This window comes from Blennius ocellaris, assembly GCF_963422515.1.
Source record: "Blennius ocellaris genome assembly, chromosome: 17".
Taxonomy (NCBI): Eukaryota; Metazoa; Chordata; class Actinopteri; order Blenniiformes; family Blenniidae; genus Blennius; species Blennius ocellaris.
The window spans coordinates 4,004,235-4,027,304 of NC_137666.1; the positions used below are offsets into that span (position 1 = coordinate 4,004,235).

The following is a 23,070-nucleotide window of genomic DNA, read 5'->3' on the forward strand; positions in this document are numbered from 1 at the left end:
AGGAGGAGGAAGAGGAGGAACAAGAAGGAGGAATAAGGAGAGGTAGCGAGAGGAAAAGAAAACAAACCGTGATGAACTCCAATGTAACAAGTTTGCTGCGCACGAGCCGCTTTTAGCTCAGTAGAACGACATCATTCACATCGCGTGGGTTTTTTTTTTTGGTGTAACCTAAATGCTCTTTAAAAAGAAAAATAATAATAATAATTAATGCATTTTTAAACAACTCCAATGTCAGTTTAAAAGATTAAAGAGTCGCTGTGTCGTCAGGGAAAAGCCATAAGATACATAAAAATGTTAAAGACGCTGACGAAGAAGCTCAGAAGACACTCACTGAATGAAATTCATCCTTTCCAGCTCAAGGTAAGCTCTTGTTTTCACAACTTCCGCTGCTTTTTTAAATTATTATATACATAGCTTATATATTTTTGAAATACTCTGTCTCGTGACTTGACCACGTAGATTAAACATTGCAAACGCACACAGCCTTGCCTGGATTACATGTGTCCAAAAGGTTTTTGTTTGTTTGTTTGTTTGTTTTTTTATTTTAACCCTGAGAAACACTGTACCTCTGCCTCTCTGGAAGCCTTCATGTCATGTTGCCTTCAAGCATCTACTTTACTCTCTGTTTCTAACCCATTCATTACCATGTTAGAAGGAATTCACTCCCCTCCTCCTGGCTGGCAGCACTCTGCCAGATGTTTGCAAGGAGAAACCAAAAGTCCACATTGCTGCATGTGGCAGGACAAAACAAGATTCTCCCACGCAAGCACTCACAAAGTGGACTTTTCCCAGGAGATGCATCCTCGCTCATCTCTGCAAATCTGCCACATCCACTCTCCTGAAACTTATCCAAGGTTGACCTTTAACAAATCCTCCATTTGTGGTGATGAGCCCACCAAAATTTGGGGGAGTAATGTGCATTTTATTGAGCTATTATTGTCCCCCACATCCGTCTTCCCGTCAGGGCTCCCTGGCTGTTTGAGCCTGCATGGCTTGCATAATGCCTCTCTTTTTGGTGATTGGAAGGGTGAATTGCATCCTGCATGGGTCACTAACTTGCTCCATCCACAACACTGCTGTGCGTCAACCCACCGTACAGTCGCATGGCAGCCATTTTGTGCCAAGCGTGCGCCCCTGTTTCAAAGGCCCCGGCACTGTATAGGGGTAGTGGGGCAAAGTGTGCCATCCCTATTGTCTACTTTTGTTTGTGTTTATTGGTGTGCTCGGAGAGTGGCTAGCGTGGCAAGGGAGGCGATTTGGGAGTGATGCCAGACCGATATCAAGACTACGAAGACTGCTGCAGGACCAGCGTCTTGTGGTAACAGTCGTAGTGTACATGGATCAAGGTGTAGGAGCTCTGGAACGTCACTCCTGAAAAGCCTGTAAATGGGACACGACAGTGAAAAGCTGTCTAATCTAATACTTGCTACCCAACGATACAGAAACCTCCAAATTGAAACAGTATTCTGAGAACAAACTGCCAAGACTGAAAATAACATTTACACTGTAGCAATGGAACGTTGCGATTTAAGTTTAGAAGTCACACTTAAAGACAAAACATTGAAGACTTTGACAAACAAAATTGACATGTTGAGAAAGAAGAAATGGCAACAATAAAGACAAAACTTCAAGAATGAGAAAAAAACAGTTGACAATTGAGACTCCTCATCAGGAACCAGGGTGCAAAACACCACTGGGATTCAAAGAATAGACTGTGAACTTTCAGCGTGAAATTTGAAGTGATTAAAAACAATTTTGACACTTTTTCCCCAACAAAAATTAAATAAAATTGTTTCATTTAAGGAGATGAATTTAGTTTTTTTTCCTCTAATTTATTTACGATAGAGTTACAAAAAAAAAAGACAATAAAAAAAAACTGCACCTCCTTGTTGAGGTTAGAACAGAAGAAACTACTGTAAAATTTGTTATCAGTATTTCTCGGGTGCATGACTAGAAGTTTGAAGAAATATTTACAGCTTGAAAAATGACATTTGTTTTAATGCAGATTTTAAAACCCAAGAGATGGCAGCTCCTAGGTTGGTATTACAGTACTGAAACGATACAATATATTTTTTTCAATACAATGTTTCACGAGTGGAATACTTTTTTTGTGTTTTGGGTGTTCGTTTACTCCACAACATTGCTCGGAGCAACTTTTTGAAAATGGCTCCAGAAGTGGAACTTTTTGAAAATGCCAAACCTAGTTTCTCCGTCTCTGAATAGAATGTCCGTGAACTCGCCATTATTAATGTTTATAGCATATTGTTCTCTGTGTGCATGTGAGTGTGCAGTCCACAAAGCTCACAAACTGGCCCGACATGGACAAATGCCTGGTGAAAAGTGAGTCTCTGTAGGGGTGTATAACAAAAAGACGAGGACGAGAGGGCTAGTCTGTTGACACTATTTGGGGCCAACTTTTCGAAGAAAGGTCCCTTCAGTGCCAGAGCCACTTGACGACTCATATGAGCTTTAGCACCGCGGTTTAGTTACAGATTGTTGACGATCAGCTCCTGTTCAACAAGCGCTCTTAAGTGTGAGCTCACTTTTCTCGAGAGGCGGCCATGTTTTGCTGCATCTGCCCTCAGTTGGCTGTGAGCACAGTTCAGCTCAAATTGTAATACTGCTTTTTAGATCAATCGGACCAGACCTTTGCTTCTGTTTCTGTTTCGGTTTCAGTATTTCTTTGGGCAGTATTTGCATTGGAGGTGTGCTGCGCCGCGCCGCCGCCAGCTCAGGTCACAGTGACTATTTCAGGTTATCCGAACGTGTACTGAAGGTACACCGAGGGCCCGGATCTCCAGGAGCTTAGACCGATCAAGACCACTTATAGCTGCACTATGGGAAGAGAAGACTGTGAGTTGATTGAAAAGCACCATCTCTGATCCTGTTTTATACGCGTGTGTGTGGTTTGCATCCAAAGCGACTGGAGTGGGACGGAGTCCATGAGAGGGTGGAAGGATGGAGAAACGCTGATATGTGTGTGTGTGTGTGTGTGTGTGTGTGAACTGGCTGTCGTGTGTGTGTGTGTATGTGAGTGTGTGTACGCTGTGACATTGCCATTGATCCAGCTTAGCAAGCTGCTCAGTGATGCAAAAGACGGACAAGGATTTCATTCAACTGTTCTTGACACACAAACACACAACTCTTTGTGCGTCTTTGCGTGCATGCACAAAAGCAGTTTTTCGTGCTTTCCCCGCGCAGCCGCGCAGCCACTTGGTTTGTTTACTCGAGTACTCGGAGTTGACTTCAAGTAGACTGTAATATCCCGTCTTCGCACGTACCGATGCGAGAGTGTGACGCGAGCACGAGAAAATGTGAATCGGCGTCTCGGTGTGGCCGAGCTTCCGAGTCAGTTTGATATCTGAGATCACGTGAATGACGCAGACAGAGGAAATGTAGTGGTATGCTTGTGTGGACTCGCTATTTGACGGCCATTGATGATGCATCGATAGTGATAGTAGGAAAAATGCGTGTATCCACGTGAGAAAATATTTGTTTTACTGTTGCACTTTTAGCTATTGTAGTTAAAGTGAGAATAGCTGGAGTTTATTAGCTTTATATACAGGGTAAATTATCATTTTAATGGCTTGGATTTAACTGCTTATTGTTTTGTTTTACTCAATAATTGCATAGTATCCCCTTCTCTTGCCTTTTTTTTTGTTGTTGCATTTGTCAATACTGCTACATACAGTATTTTGTAAACACCCAAAATAGAATTAGTGTTTTCCTACCATTCTGTCAGTTTGGAAGTGCTCATAGCCCAAGGTGGATTCATATTTATAGTCACTACAAAGTGTCCCGTGAATAAAACGAGAGACAGTAAACCCACCAGGAAACCATATGTTGAGGGTTGTGAGTTTAAACTTGATTACAATAAAGTATTTCTTGGTTGTTTTTGCTTTAAAATTTGCTTTTTTTATGAGACGGGATTAAAAAATATACCTCTCTCTTCTGCTAATTTGCAATTATTTCAATTTGTTGCCAAATATCTCAACGATGTGACACAAATGGGGTTTTTTTTCCTGGTAGAAAAAATGAAAAAATAATACGAGGAGGAAGTACTATTATTTCAACTACTTCTGTAAATCCAGCTTCTACATGACTACTTCAACTTCTTCAACGACTATTAGTAGTAACGATAAAAAAAACCAAAACAATAGTTTAAGCAAATATAAAAAATACAGTCAAATGCAGAAGAGCCAAACAATTCCAAAGTATGCTATATTAGTGCAAAAGCATGGCAGCTCCCTGTGAAGAACACTTGGATTAAATCCAACCATAAACGTGTGTTGGTCACCTTGTGGTTACAATGTGCAGACCGCACATACAACATTTCAGAATTGTTGACTTTACGTCCTGCGAGAACTGGTGCTCCAGTCGAAGGTGGCAGAATAGAAAATCCTATCAGTCCTCCAAAACCAAAACTGTGCCGACCTGTCGAACCATAAACCGAACTCCAGGGAAGTGGTGTTTGTTGTGGTTCTCTGTGCCAAAGCATATCAGATGAGGTTCACTGGAAAACACAAGGTTTCCTCACACGGCACGGAGCAGAGGTGGCATCAGTAACACAGGTTGCGTATGTTCTGATATCCGCTAACTGTCAGCCAGGCTGGAAGGAGTTAACCGACCTGCTCTCTTACATGGGATTTGCATGGTTGAACTTTCTGATGGTCTGCTGATGTGAATCTTTGCATAAGCAGTAGGAGCTCATGGTCTGGAGAAGCTTGTAAAATGGTGTGTAGCTGTCCATAGGATTTTGCCCAACACATTGAATCAGAGGTAACTTTTCAAAATAAGTTGCTTGATATACACAGAGTAAAGTAAAGCTCATTGTGAATACCAGCTTTAACACAAACTGCCAGTTTATGTTGGCTTAGTGTCAAGTGAATAGGTAGGGAACTGTCTGGTCTCTTTTGACGAATCTGTCAGAATTGTGAACAAATTACTATTTTTACGAGCATCCTGGGGAAGACTGGACACGATACCCAGTTTTGTCTTTGGACTAAAAGAGATAATCCATCAGAGGTCGGAAACACCCCTGCACTAATGCTTTGTTTACATGAGAGTGTTTGCAAGTGTAACCGTTTCCATGACAACTGTACTGGGAGCCACTGAAAATTCATCTTTTTGAAAAATGGCTCCGAAGGTGGAACTTTTTGAAAACCCTCTTCCTCCGTGGAAACTGGGCCAACGCACTTTTTCTGAAACGCTGATACCCCACATGCGTGAGTGGATGGACAATCACAAGAATGGCAGCCCTCAGAGGGGCATGGCTCCCAGTCCAGATTCTCTTGGGACTTGCTCGTTTTTGCTGTTTTCGTGTAAATCGTCATTCTGATCAAAATGTTGCCATCTGAATATATATGCTACAGGCATTGCAGAAACACCTCAGCCACATTGTTTGTAACCGAATCTGGTTAGATACATTTTATTAAATAGAATAAAGAGAAAGTTGAAAGACATAAGGATTGCAATCAATAATCTAGTAAGAATAATTTTCTCTTATCGATACTAACACCAATGTTGATTATATTTTTGTTATGGTTGACATTTGTATCTCCATCAGTACCTGGTCAACATTTACAGCTGACTTTAATAATATTGTGATCATAACAATAATGTTTAATAATAAAGTTATTGCCACGTCTCCTCTGACTGAGACTGAGAGCAGCCTCAAGAAGAATGCATAATTATGCTCACATCTGTTTGTGAAGCAAAGGATCATCTATTATTTTCTCTACATCCTAAAATCAGAAACTAAATGGAAAAAAAAAATTAATAGTGCAAGATGAAACATTGCACACAAAAAGATTTATCCAAAACCATTATGTACATAGTTGAGCTACATGAGATGCTTTATAGCGGATTGACACTCTGAGAGACATGTGAAAGGCCACATTGAACTGGTATCCATTTTTTCAGAGTGATTTTTTTTTTTTTTTAAACGCAGCTGCAGAATCTCTCTGTCTTTCCGGTCAGACAAAAAAAAATCAGCGCTGTAGCTGTGCATGGTTAAGTATCATGGAAAAATGAGCAGTCATCATGCCAGATTTCTACATCTGAGACTAACCTCAGATCCCTTCTGAGTACTCTCAGGATGAGAAGTTTATTAACCACCAACGCCCCTTCGTCTTCACTGAAAGTAACTTTTAACTGGATTTCAGCTGTTTGGTGGAAGCTTTCCAACAAAAACTCCAAATAACTGCCAGAATACATTTCCTTCTCACAGTTATTCCTCGGTGAGGTTTTCCTGCAGAGTTCATGAATCGCTGCTGTTTAACTGGAGCCTTCCCTTCAGAGCCGAGGCTATCTTTTTTTTTTTTTTTTTTTCCCTTGCCTTGTATGCTGGCTCTGGGCCTGTTCATTGAGAATCCATCCCACAGCTCACGCATGTACCACTGAGGCTGGAATTGGGCCTTCTTCAAATGTCTGTCTGGAAAAGCAGCCTTTGCTGTACTGTTCGATGCGTGAGATTGTATTAGTGGGCATTTTGCATGCTCTTAGAATTTTTGGTTTATATTGGGCTTCCTGTGTTGTATTACTTTCTGCTTTTGCACTGCATGTGCAGGACTAGATGAAGTTGCAAGATGCCATTTTGGGAAAGTTCATGAATGATTTTTTTTAATGAAGTTGTCGACAACTGAAGGAGATATCTGACGCTGAACAGGCTGCTGTTCAACAGTTGACATGACAAAGAAGGACAAAACCGAGCTGCTCCCACATTAAATGATGCATTTTTCCACTTGATATCAATTGAATATTGTCTTTCTCTTATCCGACTTGGAAGCGCTGTCTCCTTTCCCCCTCCATTTCTTTTCACTCTTTTTGAAGAGAAAGAAGAGGAGGTGTGTGTGAGTGTGAGTGGAAGGGAGGACACTGGGCATGTTTGTGTGGATGTACACACACACACACACACACACACACACACGCACGCACACAAGCGCAGATGGCAGCTGCTCAGCGAAGCCTCAGAGTGGTAATTACCGAGTGTGAGGCGCATTACTTAACTCTTAGCGTTACAGTCTGCAGGGTATCTGTATTGTAACTGCTGCCGGAGACAAGGAATTGATTTTAAAGCGACAGGCTGTGGGAAAATAATTCTGTGCTCAAACACTAATGATAAACTGTGGCCTCGTGTCCTGATTGCATTGTTGATTTATTTGCTTGAGTGAATCTGTGTTGTGTTCCACACATTTCATGTGAAGATTCCATGAATCTTATCCAAAATAAAGTAAAATTGCACGTTTAAATAATGGTCACAGTGGCGGTTAAGGGGTTAATTTGCCATTGAATACTTGACCTACAATACAGACCGAATCCTTTTTCCAGATTTCCTACCATGGCAGTGCTGAGGGAGGAGAGAGCGATGACTCAGAAGGGGAGAACCAGGAGCTTGCACAGATTGACAGAGGTATGTTTCCACTGCCACCCTAATCATGTTTGTCCGAAACAGACGGCAATCAAAATCACTCATTTATTTGAAAACTTTTACCGATTGAATGAAGTCAACGATTCTGTTTAAGCACAGTTACTTTAAAGTACTTGCACGTCAATGTGATTTGCATTAAGTTGCTGTGAACCATGAAAAAAACGGGAAATAATCTAAAAATGTATCCTGGAAACAATCATTTCTTGGATTGCTGTTGTTAATGAATAGCTTACAGGACTTTTGTTGATCAGGAAACGTGGCATGAGTCTACAACTGGCTTCTCGCACTTATAACGAGAGGCATTCAAGCTGTTGAAGCTCTTTGGACTTTATTTCTGCGACTGGCAATTTTCCTGTTGGCCTGCATAATGTAGCGCATATTTATCATCATCACAATATCAACATGTGCAATAAACATGTCACTAAGCACTCAATGAATTATGCTTCCTTGGACTATGGATTCATGCTCTGCATGGAAACATATTTGGTCAGTCACCTACTACGAAGGTTGATGTGTTTGAGGTCAAAAAGTGTGTGTGTACAGAGCAAAATGAGGCAACTCTGGACAAAGAAGAACTTGTTACTCAACTTTAAAGAACCCTTTACTCAATATTTCCACCTGAAAGCAGTAAAATTTCATTGTGTTTTGGCCGTTTGTTTACACGAGAAAAGCATTTCCAGTCCCTGACAGCATTTCTTTGAAAACACTTTCCAGAGTGCAACGGTTTCGACGCACCTCCAAAAGCTTTTTGAAACACATACGACAGGAAAACCACAGTTACCTTCTATAGTTTTAACTCCACGCGCGAGTAGATCAACAACAATGAAGACGGGGGGGCTCCCAGGGTGGATAACATTTCTGAAGCGAACATTTAAAAAGGCACATGGGGCGTGGCCTTGGCGAGCCACAGGTGCACCGCAGCATGTGCAGAGAGCAGCTGTTGTTCAAGTTACGCGGAGAAGATCGAGTGGTACAGGAAGTTGACAACACACAAATCATCGTGAATGAAACGTCTTGAAAGTGGACCTTTCACAATATGTCACACGCGGTGGCCGCAGGGCAAAAACTCAGAAGCACAAACGCAAAATGCAGCCTCACGGCATGATGATGCCACCACCATGTTTTACAGTTGGACGGCTTGGACTTTTGTTTCTGGGCTTCATTTGGGCACAAATTATCAAAGTGGTTTACCTTTAGTGTCATGTGCAGTTGCAACATTCTCCGGGGAAGGACACGCTACACCTTGGACATTTGTTGTCATACTGTGACTTTCTTCAGTGCCAGCCTCATTGGTCTTGGCCTTTGTTTTGGCGTCTGGTGTTTGATACTTGTTTTTCCTCAGCTTGAAGCTTTTTCCATGTCCTACGTGCTTTTTTTAATGTTCACATGCTGTCGTCATTGCATTTCTTCTATGTCCGGGAAACAGCTTGATGACTATGAAACTTCTTGAGTAGTGTTGAAACAGGAAGTTCAGGATCTATGTGGTCATCATGTAGTCTTTGATTTGGTTGTTTTTTGTGGGGTTTTTTTTTTTTTAAATCTCAACGCTTCCCTCAAATTGCTAGTTTATTTGGATAATGTGATTAGTAATCTGACTTTATTAGCCAATTAATTTTCTCATCAAAATGTCCTGATCATTGGGTCCTGAATTATATCGGTTGTATTTAATCAACATTTTAATTACTATTTGGATTGTTTGTTTTTTTGTAGGTTACTGTACATTTCCTGTATGTCTGTTAGCAAATAAAAAAAAAAAAAAAAATTACTTATTCATCAATGTCTCCACCTTTTCATCCAGAGAGACGGCGAAATTGTGCCCTCACCCCTTTGGCCACCAGCCAGCAACACAACCAAGGTCCCCTCTCTCCTGCGCGGCTACGACGCCTCCGCCTCCTCCTTGACGCCAACCTGGACCGTCACTCGTCGGAGGAAGAACTGGAGCGGATCAGCCGCGGCGACGGCAGGAAGTGGGTATCGTCCCTGCCGCAGCGGCACGGCGACCACCACAGCAGCGCCTCCAGCGACGAGGAGGTGCGGGACCTCTGCGGCTGCCGGTCGCCGGCCGCCCCCTCGGCCAGGCCGCTGGTAGAGCCCGGCGCCTGCCTGGCTGCCTCACCGAGCCCCGTGCTATTTAGCTCCAGTCCACCGCGAAGCCTCAGGCCGCCCCCCATGCGTTTTCAGCTGCAGGTGGTGCAACCCGTGGCGCGGCCTATCATTCTGACCCACTTCGACCAATCAGCACCTTACAGGAAGTATCGGCACAGTTACAGCGGGGAGCCGGGGAGACCCAGTCTGGACTTGGAGAAAATGCAACAGGTTAGTAGTTAGAAATGAATAATGTGTGCATCGACTCTTGTGTGTTTTCTACTGTTCAAGGCTTTAGATCCAGGATGTAATAAACACTGTGGCATATATCGCCAGTGTGACAGAGCAAATTACATTTAAACATGGACGTTAAGATCACGTCTTGCAATGGTGGCAGAAACTTTTTGACTGTGTGTACAAAATTTGATAGATTAACCACAACATCCTGTCCTCTGATCAAAGTTAATAAAACCAGAGGCATTTATGGCTGAATCCTCGGTTCCTCCATCAACATTGCTCTTTGTTTGGTATGGTGGCTCCAATCATGACATGTCATTTTTAATAAGCAGAAACAATATTACAAATAAGTGAGTTTGCGTTCTTTGGTAAACATTTGGGATGCACGCGCTCACTCAACTAAACAGTTCAGTCAGCAATCTTACTATCTGGGCCTCCCAGCCTCTTCTTTAGGCTGCATTAGAAATCATTCATCACAAGGCAGTACCAAAATAAACAACATTTTTCAAATGGCGTTTATAGGAAAATAACAAGATCTCCTCTTGCTAAACCAGACCCGGTTGGCAGTATTGTAATTTCAAAAACAAAATCATGGTAACATGTCGCCATTAACAAACTTCAAAATGCATATAAGCATTCCTTTGTTGCAATGCATTATACTACGCCAACGCAATCCTTTTATATAAAACAATTGCTCAGTAGATTCCCTGGCGAGTTAGATATTGGTGAAGCTCTTATCTACCCGAAACGATAACGCCATTTATCAAGGCAATAACCTTGGAATACTCTCTTCCGCTTAACTTGTGTAAGGTAATGATCCAGTGTCCTGCACAATACAGAGTTCCTTGTACTTGAACAACAACCGTTTTCATAGACGTCTTTGTACACACATTGTATTTCAGGTTGGAGCTTTTTTGAGTTCTTTTTTTTTTTTAACAAGTGAAAGAGTCTTAATTCAAAGTTCTGTTCAGTTAACAGGAACATTCCGAGTACACAGACGTGTTAGTGTAAACTGGCTTCACAAATAAGTTCTTATTGCACTCAGGAAGTGCAAATCCAGTTTTTTTAACTACAGGCTTTTTTCCCCTCAGTATGTAGTAGTAGTAATAAAGCAACGATTGTCGCAAATTATTACACAAGTGTTGTGAGTAGGTGCAGTCTGCATAGTAACCACTTCAACTTTTACCGGTGTCACTCCACATGTCTAATTAACATCAACCAGTGCAACAAGAACACAATTTATCAACCTGCCGCTGTAGCAATTTGGACGTGCCACTCAAAAGTACCAAACTGCAGGTGGAAGCTTGAGAGAGCCATCCCAAGCTGATCAAACAGAGATCTCGGGTCGAGGACTTGGTCCAAAAAAAAAAAAAAACGCGTCGACTGCTTCAAACGCAGACACGCATATGGTCACACAAAAGTGCACGCGGCCCGCACAAGCAAACAAAGTCTTCCCTTTCCATAGCCGGACGCCCGCCACCTCGGTGGTCTGGCTGGAGAGGGATGAAGGAGAGGGAGGCACGGATGGCAGATGTCCGCCCTCGTTTCTCACAAAGGCTGATGGGGCGAGGGGAAACGATGGAGGGGTGGAGGCAGAAGGAGAGGATTAAATAAACAACAGAAAAACGACGGCCACTAATGAGTCATGGAGAAGCTGGTCCACTAATCATTAAAATCCAATCGACTTGTTGGCCTACACTATGGATGGGAAAGGGTGTGTGTGTGTGTGTGTGTGTGTGTGTGTGTGTGTGTGTGTGTGTGCGTGCGTGCGTGTGTTTCAGGGGTCCATATGTCCACAGAGTTTTTTTTAGAGGGAAAGAACAGATGATGAGAGACAGCGGGCAGCAGCAACAAGAGGGGTGAGCAGGACAAAAAAAAAAAAAAAAGGAAGAGTGTGTGTGTGTGTGTGTGTGTGTATGGGGTGGCGTCTGCATGCGTACATCCTCCCGTCTGCGAGGTTGCTGTGTGTGCGCGATTGTGTGTGCGTCTACATGTGGGAGAGTGTGTGCACACTCAGTCAAGTGGAATGGGAGGTGCTGCACTGAACACAAAAGGGGGCCTGCAGAGGTAGCCAGCAGACACAGTCAGAGAGTCTCCCATTAACCCTTTAGCTGGACACCTCCCAGCCACAAAGCCCGCCTCAGCATCATGAAGCGTCTCCCACACATGCTCTCCTGGGGTTTTTTAAACCAAAGATGGAGGGATGTGGGACTCTGATGTTGTTAAAAAAGCAATTTTAAGGTGTCGGAACCAGAGGGGATTTAGTTTTTGGAAGGAGAAGTGTAAGCAGGATGTTAAGTAGGATATGAGAGGAATACTTGACAAAAACCTGAAGGAGTTTTTGTTGCTGCTGTTGTTATTCTATATCATTGGTTACATAAATATTGTATTTGAAAACAAAATGCATGTGCAAATATTTTAACAAGACTATCCTTCGTTTCGAAACTCAGATGAGCAAAGAGTCATATTCGGTGGGATTGCTGCATAGGTTTTCCACTGTAAGGGGTTGTAGGTTGAATTCTCTATAAATGTACAACAGATGTTCAAGCTCAGATCATTCCTCTCTATATTTGTTGAATCGTTTCTGACGTACAGCTAAAGTGTGGCCAATCTGCATGAGAGTTGGGCGAAAAACTGGGCAACCTTTTTAAGCCTGTTGTCACACCCATAATCATCGCTCAACATGCATCATGTTTTCAACAAAACACCAGAAAAATTTATCCACTTTCACATAGACAACACTTTTTTTTGTGTTTTGAAGTTTCATATTACTCAAGTGTGAAGGACGAAGTGGGGTAACTAGCAATAGCAGAGTTTTGGCCCTCAAAAAACCTAAATACTTCTGAAAGTGTCAATGGGATGAACCAGGAAAGCTCGAATGTTTTGCTCAGCCTCTCTACCACTTTTAAGGCACTTTTAGAAGTGTACCAAGAAGGCTGCAGTGTGTTGGCTGCGTCAGGCTGCTCCAAATCTAATGATTTCAGGAATGCTGCGAGATTTTGTAGATCATCTCTTGAAAGTAGCGTCACTGCTGTGATCGTAGAAGCCACTGTCACTTCAACCAGTTGCACGCAGGTGACTGAACCAATTCACTGCAAAAGCTGCAAATCTCTGCATCTGCATAGTCTAATCACTTCCAACACTGCAGTCTTCGAGAGAGGAGGGTTGATAATTGGGTCTCTTTTAGTCTGAGCTAATCCCTCTCACTTGCTAATCCCCGTCCAGTTGCTGATATGAGGCTGTGCCATTGTTGTGCTCATATTATTACAGGAGGAACAACGGTCTGTGTGGCAGGTGCTGCATTAAATATAAGCTTAACATTTTTGGGGGGTAATTTCTATTCAGTGTGTTTTATATCGATACTTTCTCATGAAGGTTGGTGTTTGTAATGTTCATTTCACATTTTGTACACAGGCACTAGTTACTGATCACTTTAACACAGTTTCTTCGAGATTATCATCACATTGCTTTTTGTCGAATTAACTTTTGGAGAGCTCCTGTCTCTTTCCTGCTCCCTGAGCTGGCCGTCTGTTGCTTTCACACTAAACTCCTGTTTACTGGAAGTGGAACATTAACGTTCGTCTGTATTACTAACACCGGTAATGTGTGAGGCTGTCATGAGCTTCCCTTTATGAGTCCCCTGCTGTTGTTTATATGGCAGTGGTCTATTTCAGTCATTAGTTTATTAGTCTTTTATTTAACAAAATGCTAACATCCAGGTGTTAGAGCATCTTCCCCAATTAACTGATGAAACTTCGTGAGTGAATTAGTCATTGGACTGATGCATAGTAGAGTACCGGCAGCTCAGCACAACACCACATCAATGCAACTCTTTGTAAATCAATTAAACAAGTCCAACCAAAAAGTTACTAAAAGTTGCAGGATAAAGGGTCAATGTCCAGCGGATACATGTTGCACGACAAGAAGAACCACATCCCAGCCAAAACTCTTTATTAGCTGGTGAATCATGACCTGTTGGACGTGAACGCTTGTGGTTTATGTAAGAACAGGCCGGTGTGGAGTGTTGGTGGACCTGATGCAGTCTGATTGGGATCTTGCTATGGAACAATAGCAGTGACGAGCACATGTCATGAACAGAAGCTGAAAGGATGCATTTCCCCTAAAGTGGCTCAAAACATGCTGTTACTCATAATCAGTGCATGTCTGTTGGCTTTGTCCAGCAGACGAATTTTATATGTTTTCGTTCTCACTCAAGCCGCCTGCTTCCAAAAGGACAGTAGAGCTATTGAAAGAAGACAAAAAAAACCCCCAAAACAAAACGATAAGAGCCAGCAGGAGGTGAGCAGGAGGGCAAGTGCGCACCAGCTCTCTCCCACATCACAACAGCAGGAGTCTTGTGTTTCCATTCTTTCCTGTGCTCCCTTCCCCCTTAGAAGCTACCTCCCCAGCTCCAGACAATTCCATGATTGTGTGGTCCCTCCACCCCCACAGATTTTTTTTTTTTTTGAGAACAGTGCTGGAGCTGCTTGGACATGGGGGGGGGGCAGGATATTGCATAAGCTTCATTGAACAACTGTTTAGCTTAGTGAGACAGCTGGATTTGCTTCAGTTCCTTCATCGTCCTCAGTTAATTGACTGTCAGTGTTGTGTCGCTCCTTGTCACGATATACTGTATGTCGCTGACCTCACATGAAGATCGACGTGAGACTAAAGGTTGTGAAATGGTTCGGCGCTCCGAGACAAACAAATGAACTCACTTAAAATGTTTGTTATGCAACATGTACAACTTTCTTGAAGGTTTCCGTGTTTAGCCGGGTACCGCTCTCATCGTGCTTTCCTGTTCTTCACAGAAAATGCTGCTTAAAAAGAACTGCGGAGGGAAAACACGGATTATAAAGATTCGGGTAAGTTTACTTTCAGTGCTACTTATTTATACTTTTAATAGGCTGCAGTGCTCAATATATAAGGGTTTCCATTTAAACCATATTCTCACCCACTGATGTTAAAGTATCCACAAGTTTGTAATTCATGTAATCACATCTAAAGTTAAAACAAATATTGACCCCATCCAGCTTTTGTTTTCCAATTAAGCAAATCATTTTTTGTGACTCAAGGAGCCAAAAACGGCTTCAACTGAATTTTCAAATTCACTACAGGAGTACCACACTCTTAGCTTTAACTTTGTAAACAGTTTGTGTAAATAGTTTTTTTCAGTTGTCGACTCTGATATTTATTTGTGCTCTGCCACGTCTTGCAAACGTTTGGTCTATTTCTGCCGGAGTACAATATCGGACCAGGCAGATCGGTTGGTCACAGGTTCAAGTCCTGCTGTGCTCGCTGGTTTCGTCTTTCACGCGTCGTGCTTCTCAAAGAAGCAAGTCATGTCATTCCTCTGAGTTTCTGGGATACATAATGATATGTTGAATGCCTTCTGCCATAATTAACTTGACCCATCTTTGAGTGTCTGGTCTGCAGGCTGCAGAGATAAACAGCAGTCCAAAAGCAGCAATGGACGCTTCTGTTTCTCTATAAAAGACACCACGTTACCACAATGTTTAACCTGCTTCCACATGAAGACTCTGCAACCCAGGAAAGGTGGCTTGATGCTGCTCTGGCAAGAAGGTCTTCTGTTTTACAGGAATGATTGTAAGCACACTATTACTGATGTATTATTGAAGACTCCACTTTGCGAGACTCAGACAGCAGTTTATCACTGATACTATTTGTTCCTCAGACTCTGAGGCAGTAACGGCAACAACCATTTATGACCATTTAAATCATCAAGTTCAGCTCATTTTGAGAAAGTGAAGCCTATCAAACACTCTTTGACCACCATTCTTTCTGACAGTTCGGAAGTCAATCGCCCGCTTAGAAAAATCCTCCGTCCAAGTTGGACGAAGGCCCATTTAAACCCACACAGTAATGAAATGAGTCTGACGAGATGAAAGATGTGTTCGCCTCAGATTTCTCGATTTGTCGTTGTACAGATTTGGTCCGAGGAAGCACTTAACACAGCTGGCGAACTCGGTAGGCACAGAGTGCTGTTCCCACTCACTGCATATTGTCTGTCATTGTTGTACTTTGTGACGCTCAAAAAACATGAATGTGACTACAGAGTGAATCATCCAGAACAATTAAATGCAGCCGCTGCAGTGCTGTACAACGTCAGACATGCTTCTCGGAGCTCTCAAAAACCTCCCACTTCCCAGGTGGGATGCGTTGAGCTGTATTCTCCCACTCCAGCGTTGGAACTTTCCCACTTTCCAGTCTGGTCGACGCTCTTGCTCGTACAGATGGAACAAATTCATAAAGCTACATAATTCAGGCCAATATTTTGGCCTCTTGGTTCCAGTTTTTAGTTGTAGTTTTCCTGCTGCTCTGTTCAGATTTTGCCTTCTTGTCGCTTGCTTGTCTTTTAGTTTCAACCAGCAAATGATTGAAATCAAAACGGCCAGAAGATTCCTATTGTACACATGGACCTTACAGACTGCGAACCTAATCGACCCCCGTGAACAGCCCGGCCTGTCGTTTTCACCGGCACCTTGATCTCCATCCAATTGCATACTGGGGCAGCATCTGGCTGCAGCATTTGTTCCCATGCCCTGCTAGCTGCAGAGCCATACCCGAGGCACCTGAAAACCTGATAGCACCTATTTGCAGGCAGAACCCAGTCAAACCTCTGTTTACCAGTAATGCGTAAGACTAAAGAGGAAGAGGAATAATCTTTGCTTTTATCCCCCCCCCCCCCTCCCAGTTTGTTTGATCTCACTCAAGAGCCTTTAATAGCCCATTTTTGTTGTTGTTTTTTTACTTAGTGGTCTCAGAATTGCACGTAATAGCTTCTTAAACACAAAGGTACTTTCCCCAAGATTGCTCGTCCCGACTAATCTTGCTAACCCCCCAAACACAACTTCCAGTAATCATATCCTGACTTAGCGCCACCAGCGTGCAGAGAGATGGTTTTTGTTTGTAGTCGTCAAGCGGACTGGAACCATCCTCAGCATCTTGGCACGGAGTAGGACACTCCAGACGGACGCACAGTGTGGCGACAAGAGTGACGTTATTATCAGGTTGTGTGGGATAGTGTCAGTGGAACCTGATCAAACTCTTGTTTATGTATACACTCACCAACTGTACAGTGGAATCCTCCATATATGCACTCAGGTGCAAATGTGTGTACAAAAAGGGAAAAAAAGAGAAAAAGGGATGGTGTTTGTCGGAAGAAGAAGAGAGCGGTGATGAGCGATCGAGCTGAAGAGGAGGAGGAGGAGGAGGAAGAGGAGGTGGAGTGTTCACGGCTCCCTCGTGGTGTATTTCCAGGGATGGAGTCATCTTCCATTTATAGCCTGGCCGGCTGCTATCTGTTTAGCTGCGCCGATACACACAGATATTGCTCATTATCCTGTGTTCTCGCTGGTGTAGCTCCGAGTGTTGTTGTCTCCGTCAGTGACGTCTGTGGGCAACTGGGCTTGCTCCAGTTCCGAGCTTTTCTGTCTTTCTCTCTTTTATTTTTATTATCATTTGAAGTGAGCACACAACAAGTCTTTGGATTGATGAGCCATTTGGAAGCTCATGTAGACTCTTTCTACCTTTTGTGTCACTCCCGTACTGGGCCTACCTCCCTGTCGTTCTCTTTTATCCGTCGACCCTCGGATTCCTGGCCAGGATCCAGGACAGACACTGGATCTGGACGGGGGCCCCGGCTTTGAGGCTGTATTCAAGCATTCAAGCATGGGAATTTATACAGGAGGTTGAAGAGGTCGATGGTGTTGATGGTGTGTATGTGTGTGTGTTTTAAAGGGGGGGGGGGGGGGGGGCTGAGGAAGCAGAAGTAAAACACACTGTTTTGGCCACTGTAGCTGCTGCTGAGGCCTTTTCCCCTCCAGGGGTTGGAGGTGAATAGAAGAGTGTATTGATGGGAGCTTCCCAGGCTGGAGAGGCCGAGAGTGACGGCGTCTGGTTTCAGCTGCCAGAAAGAATGGGCGGAGAGGAAGGTGAGGATTGATTGAGGTGAGAGAAACGTTGTGGGGGAAGGAAAGTAACCTGAAGAAAGATGTGCTACAAGGGGTTTGATTGAGGCCATTTTAGACACTTATATAAAATAGGAACGGAATTTGTCGGAAACAAATCAGTCAAGAACTGACATGTTCGGCTATTTTCTCATCTATCTAAAGAGTTTCCACATCCATCCTGTTTGTGGGTGAAGTTTTAAAGCACTGACCTCCTTCAAGAACAGAGTTCTATGACAGAAGAATATTTTTAATTAAACTTGTTTGTCTCAGAGCAAGCAAACGGAATAGAAAACAAAAGCATAGTAGTTGATGCTTTTGACTTTACAAGAACACTGTGGGCCTGTATTGAGTTTGCATGTTCTCCCTCCTCCTGCTTGGGTTTGACAACAAGGAATTGTTCCTTTGAAATAACTTTAGGTATGCATATTGTGGCTGGTGTTTAAAATACAGCATGCACTGATTGCCTCCAATATGAGATACTCTGATCTTTAGCATTTATTGAGTGCATGGCTCCTACAGTTTAGCGTCTGGGTCAAACATGTAGGACTGCACCTTTGTTTGTATTCCAGCTACCATGTTTATTCATGTAAACATGCTGGTTGCCATGAGATGGCCACACTTTCCTTGCATCTGTGTAGCCACCAGAGGAGGCGGGTGTGTCGAGCAGTTGATAATTTCCATTCAGGGACATATGCACTCATACACGTCAACCTAAAGAGGGCTTGTTATGTCTGTGAGAACAAAAATATCCTTTGCTGCTTTGCCCCAAAGTATGTAACATTTCATGAGAACTGTAACTCCTTAAAAAAGACGCATGAAACGAGAACAAATCTCGTAATCTAATAAATCCAGTATGTTTAAATGCTTACATACATCTCTTAATAAAAATTTATTTTTAAAAATGTGACTTCACGGTTTTCCTGACTTCTCCGATCTTTCTTTTACATTTTACAAACTCAATGGATGAGAAGACATAGGGCAAAACAACAGTAATTAATCTTTCCAACAATTTATTTTTATTGTTATCTTTTATTAAACCCAGCTTTTCCAGTACAGACATTGAGATTTGCACTGAGTTTGAACCCTCAGAAGCCTGAGCGTCTATCTCACTGCAGATGTGAGCGCATGGATATGAAGGCGTCCTGATGGATGACTCTCCCTCTGCACTGCTGGATCGACCTGCAGCTACCATATGGAGAACATCTTAGCAAACAGCTCTCATCCATCAAGTGTGCTGTTACTTTTTCTGGGGCTGTAATTTGTTTTTTTTTACATCTCTTCCCTCTTTTTTTTTTCTTTTTGGGAGGGGGTAATGTAAGACAGCTTTAAGTGGAGTTGGGAATTGTCACCGAGTTACTGCTCCTCAGTTATTAGCACTAGATCCCTGTAGATGTCGGCTGAAGTCATAGCAACACCTGTAGCCTCAAATGTGCTGATCTCAGTCGGTAGTTTTCCATCAACACTTGGCACCTTCTGCATTTTTCAGTCAGTCCTCAAGCATGCACATCCTGATTTATCAATCATTCATTCAGTCCAGTTTACCTAATGTGGAGCAACTACTGCTCTGTGACTCTACTACTCCATCCACCTGATGACTTTATTCACTTTGTTTTATATGGTTGGACGAATCATACAAATAGAATCGTACTGGATATGGTTGGTGTGATTTTAAATATAAATGCAATTTCTTGATTGATTTAAAAAGGTTCAAAATTTCAAAGCTTCAGATATGTAGCATGAACTACTGAGTTTTTATTGGAGCTTTCAGGCCACATTTACACGTACCCAGTTTAAAAAAAAAAAAAAAAAAAACCCTGATATTTCCCCCTTTGAATGCGAACAGAGACAGATTCTATCCAGATCTCCACTGTGGCTGGAGTTTTCAGGAATCTTTGTTTGTGGTGAGTCATAGCTGTGTTTATGTGTGTGTTAATGCGTGGCCCAAACGCAGAGAAATATCACAGTTTTTTTTTCTTCAAATACCTAGGTACGTGTAAACCTGGCCTTAAACTACACCAAGTGACAGCGAAACAACATGTGAACTCCATCACGTGGACACAACACGTGGCACAAACTCGGTCCTGGAGGGCCGGTGTCCAGCATGTTTTAGTTCTCTCCCTGCTTCTGCACACCTGTACCTAATGAAAAGCCCAATAACGAGCCCTTCATTGAAATCAGGTGTGCTGATCAATTTATTCAGGCCAGATTGGGACTTCAATGATCGTCCACAATGAGGTGTGAGGAGCAAAGATATCCTCTTGCAGGTTTTTATTTGTAGTCAAAGGGCCACACCAAAGCCCATTATCATGCCAAGTCAATTTTAGGTAGTTTGTTGTTGGATGCTGCAGATTTAAAATGATATAATCGTGTCTGTTATACCCGAGATAATATAAACATTTCAATAAGAATCAACTTTGAACAGCTGGTGACCCCAGAATCTTTTCTGCATTCACCTGTCAATATGATTGTAAAAGTCAAAGAAAGGCATTAAAATAGGTTCAATGTATTCAGTCTTTAAATATCAGGGCACTGAAGTATAAGTTTGTTGTATTGTATCGGCCCTACAAGACCATATGTTGAATGAGAAGTAATTCAATTTATTGTGTCACATGGTGAAGCGCTTTCATTTTCTGTGGAAAAAAAAAGAAGAACTTATCAATTTACAAAAAAACAACTTGCTTGGAGAGACATTTTAATGGCTTGGTTAAGTTGATCGCCTCCTCGCAGCTCCTGTGTCTCGGTGTACTTTCTCCCAAACTCGCCAACAGCAGCAGCTCTGGAGAAAGTGCTGCCTCACTGCCAAATTCAACAAAGTCATTTCCTGTCGTTTCCTGCGGGGAAGAAAATGACCAGGGCTAATTTTAGATGGAGGGTACGTCGAGCCAGGAAGATTGTGGAGTGAGGAGGGGGTTCTCTGAAAGTGTGTGTGTGTGTGTGTGTGTGGGGGGGGGGGGGGGGGGGGGTTTCCAAACCTGCTGTAGAAAATGAAAAGTGTGTGAAATTGATCCAACAAGCTCTCACGCTGGTGTTCGCTCACAGAGAGACAGAAAAAGCTCAAGTTAGTCTCTTCGCTTAAAGAGCAGTACCACTATGAGTCGAGGACAGCAGCAGGTAATCCTTGCTATTTCTTGGAGGCCGGATTAACACAGACGCCTATTTCTGACAGCTCCATAAACAATCCTCTCTCTTCTCTCGCTGTCTCCTCAGAATCTGAATGGAAGCCGCCCTGCGCCAAGATACACCTACGACCCCTCCATCTTCGCCTTCCGCTCGCTGAGCACGGTGCCCCCCTGCAGCCCCATGACCCCGTCCGAGGATCCCCCCGGCTCATAAGGAAACCCAGCCCACCAGAGCCCACCTGATGATTACCCCTATCTCCCCTTCCTTCGCTCTTTCTTCATTCCCAGACGGCTGCTTTCTGTGGCTTCTGCAGTGAGACCAAGCTGAAAGACTTTGGTTGGTGGACTGTCGCACACTCAGGAATAACCCCTCCTCCGCCCGCCCGCCCATCACTCTCCACGCTGTAGTGTCTGGAGGGTGAAACCGGCCGAACCCAACATTTCTAAGGACGCTTGGAGTCTGTGAAAGGATTGTGTGGTTGGGTAAAAACACAAGCATGGACTGCAAGAGCAGGAGGCGGCACGTGAGCAAGACCAAGCTTTTTTCGAGAGCTGAGTTAAATTCTAGCTTCAGATGAATGAATAAATAAGTAAATAAATAAATGCACGTAAGACAATCAAATGGTTCCAGGGTTTCTTCCTTCAGTGGGATCAGCAGACATCTCTTCATGTTCTTGGTCAATGTCTTATGCTAAAACACGGCACACTGAGTCAGTCACTCGATATCTCGGTAAATCGTTGTCAGGAGAGCCGCTCTGCGTGTTCCTACATGTATCACACTACACATAAGTTTGGGGCGAAAACAAACGACTGAGCGCAGGCGAATCCTTGACATTTTGACGCTGTGCGTTTCCTAGTGGCCGTGTCACGTTGTAGTCCAGGTCAGAGTGAAAGGGGACCTATTGTTGCTTAATCACAGGATTCACAGTTTCCACACATGAATTTTGGATCTTCGCTCTCGATCTGGAACAAGTTGATTCCGGCAGCCTCGCTATTAAAACCTGCTTCCTCAGAAGTTTGATCAAGTGACATGCAACATCTGATGCTTTGAGTGTAATTTGACACCCGAGTCATTGCCTGCTCGGCTGTGGCAGAGTTGGGAATACACCGTGTCTCGAGAAGATTTCAGTGTTTTGCCACAAGGCTCATTGTAATTTCAGCACTTGCTATGCTTGGAATGTCTGTCTGCGGCAGGTGATTGTATAAACAAGCAACGGGTGCTTGTAGTTTGACGCCAGCTTCATTGTCTTTTCAGCTGCTGCCATGCTTTGGCTGTACTGGAAGCCGGTGATCATGCGCAGTCATCTTATCGGTGATCTGGGCTCACAGCGTTGGGTGTCTTAGAGTCGGAGAACGAACCAAGAAACGAGTCTGTCTGAAGCCTAATCTTTCTCCCCAAAGGTGATAGTAAGCTAATTGTTTTATGTTTAAACTGCATGAACACGGCAGAAAACACAGGACACAGTAGGCCCCCTTTAAGAAGCCCCCCATCCTCTTTTCTCGCATGAATCCCACACTGTTGGTTTGCAGAATGAGAGATCGTATGCGCAAATGAGGAAGTGCAACAATAGTTTGCTACACCTTCAGCAAGCATAACCTGTGCTGTGTTCTGCATAGCCTACTTGTAGTGTGCCATCATTATTATTATGTTGTTTTGTTTTCCAATATCGTACCTCAATATTTTCTCGATAGAAGAGGGCCGCTGATGTAACTTGAGTCGTCCCAGTATTTCTTAAAAAAAATCTCTTAATGCCTTGAAATGACATTCCTGTTGTGTTTAAATGAAACTTGAGCTAGTTTGAAAAGAGCAGTTTGAACACAATGTCACCACTGTAACTAAGGAGAAACCGTAGTGAATGCATTGTGACATGTTTTTGTCCGTTGTTGCACATGGATGAATCAATAAATGCCCTGTGGCCTCTTGTTTAGGATGTGATTGTTGTATTTTTTTATAAAAAAATTTTTTTATGTATAATGAACAGCTTCAGCGTTGTCAGTAGGAGATATGCAATTTCTAATGGATTTTTTTTTAAAAACTTTTAACGTAATTTCTAACTCAGAAATATACGACACTGAAAGCCTGCTGCAAAATGACACGAGTATCAAATTCACACTGAGGGTGAAGTCATTGAAAGCCTGCATGCTAAAAGATGAAGAAATCCTGTGTTCTGAGAAACAACAGGCTTTTACAGTATAAAGAGAAATGCCAAAGCAGGTTAAGAATGGA

The 23,070-nt window shown here is 43.0% G+C and overlaps 1 protein-coding gene across 2 annotated transcripts; it reads left to right on the forward strand.

Moving 5' to 3' along the window:
• LOC308142430 (uncharacterized protein) lies at positions 1-22,748 on the forward strand. 2 transcript variants are annotated; one of them, XM_080512820.1, is made up of 5 exons: positions 1-360; positions 7,330-7,411; positions 9,228-9,745; positions 14,563-14,616; positions 20,932-22,748. In XM_080512820.1, the coding sequence occupies exons 1-5, from the start codon at positions 292-294 to the stop codon at positions 21,055-21,057; spliced, it is 849 nt and encodes a 282-aa protein (XP_080368946.1). In that variant the 5' UTR covers positions 1-291; the 3' UTR covers positions 21,058-22,748. The 2 variants fall into 2 exon arrangements, with proteins under 2 accessions (XP_080368946.1, XP_080368947.1); XM_080512821.1 differs by lacking the exon at positions 14,563-14,616.
• The last annotated feature ends 322 nt before the right edge of the window (positions 22,749-23,070 follow it).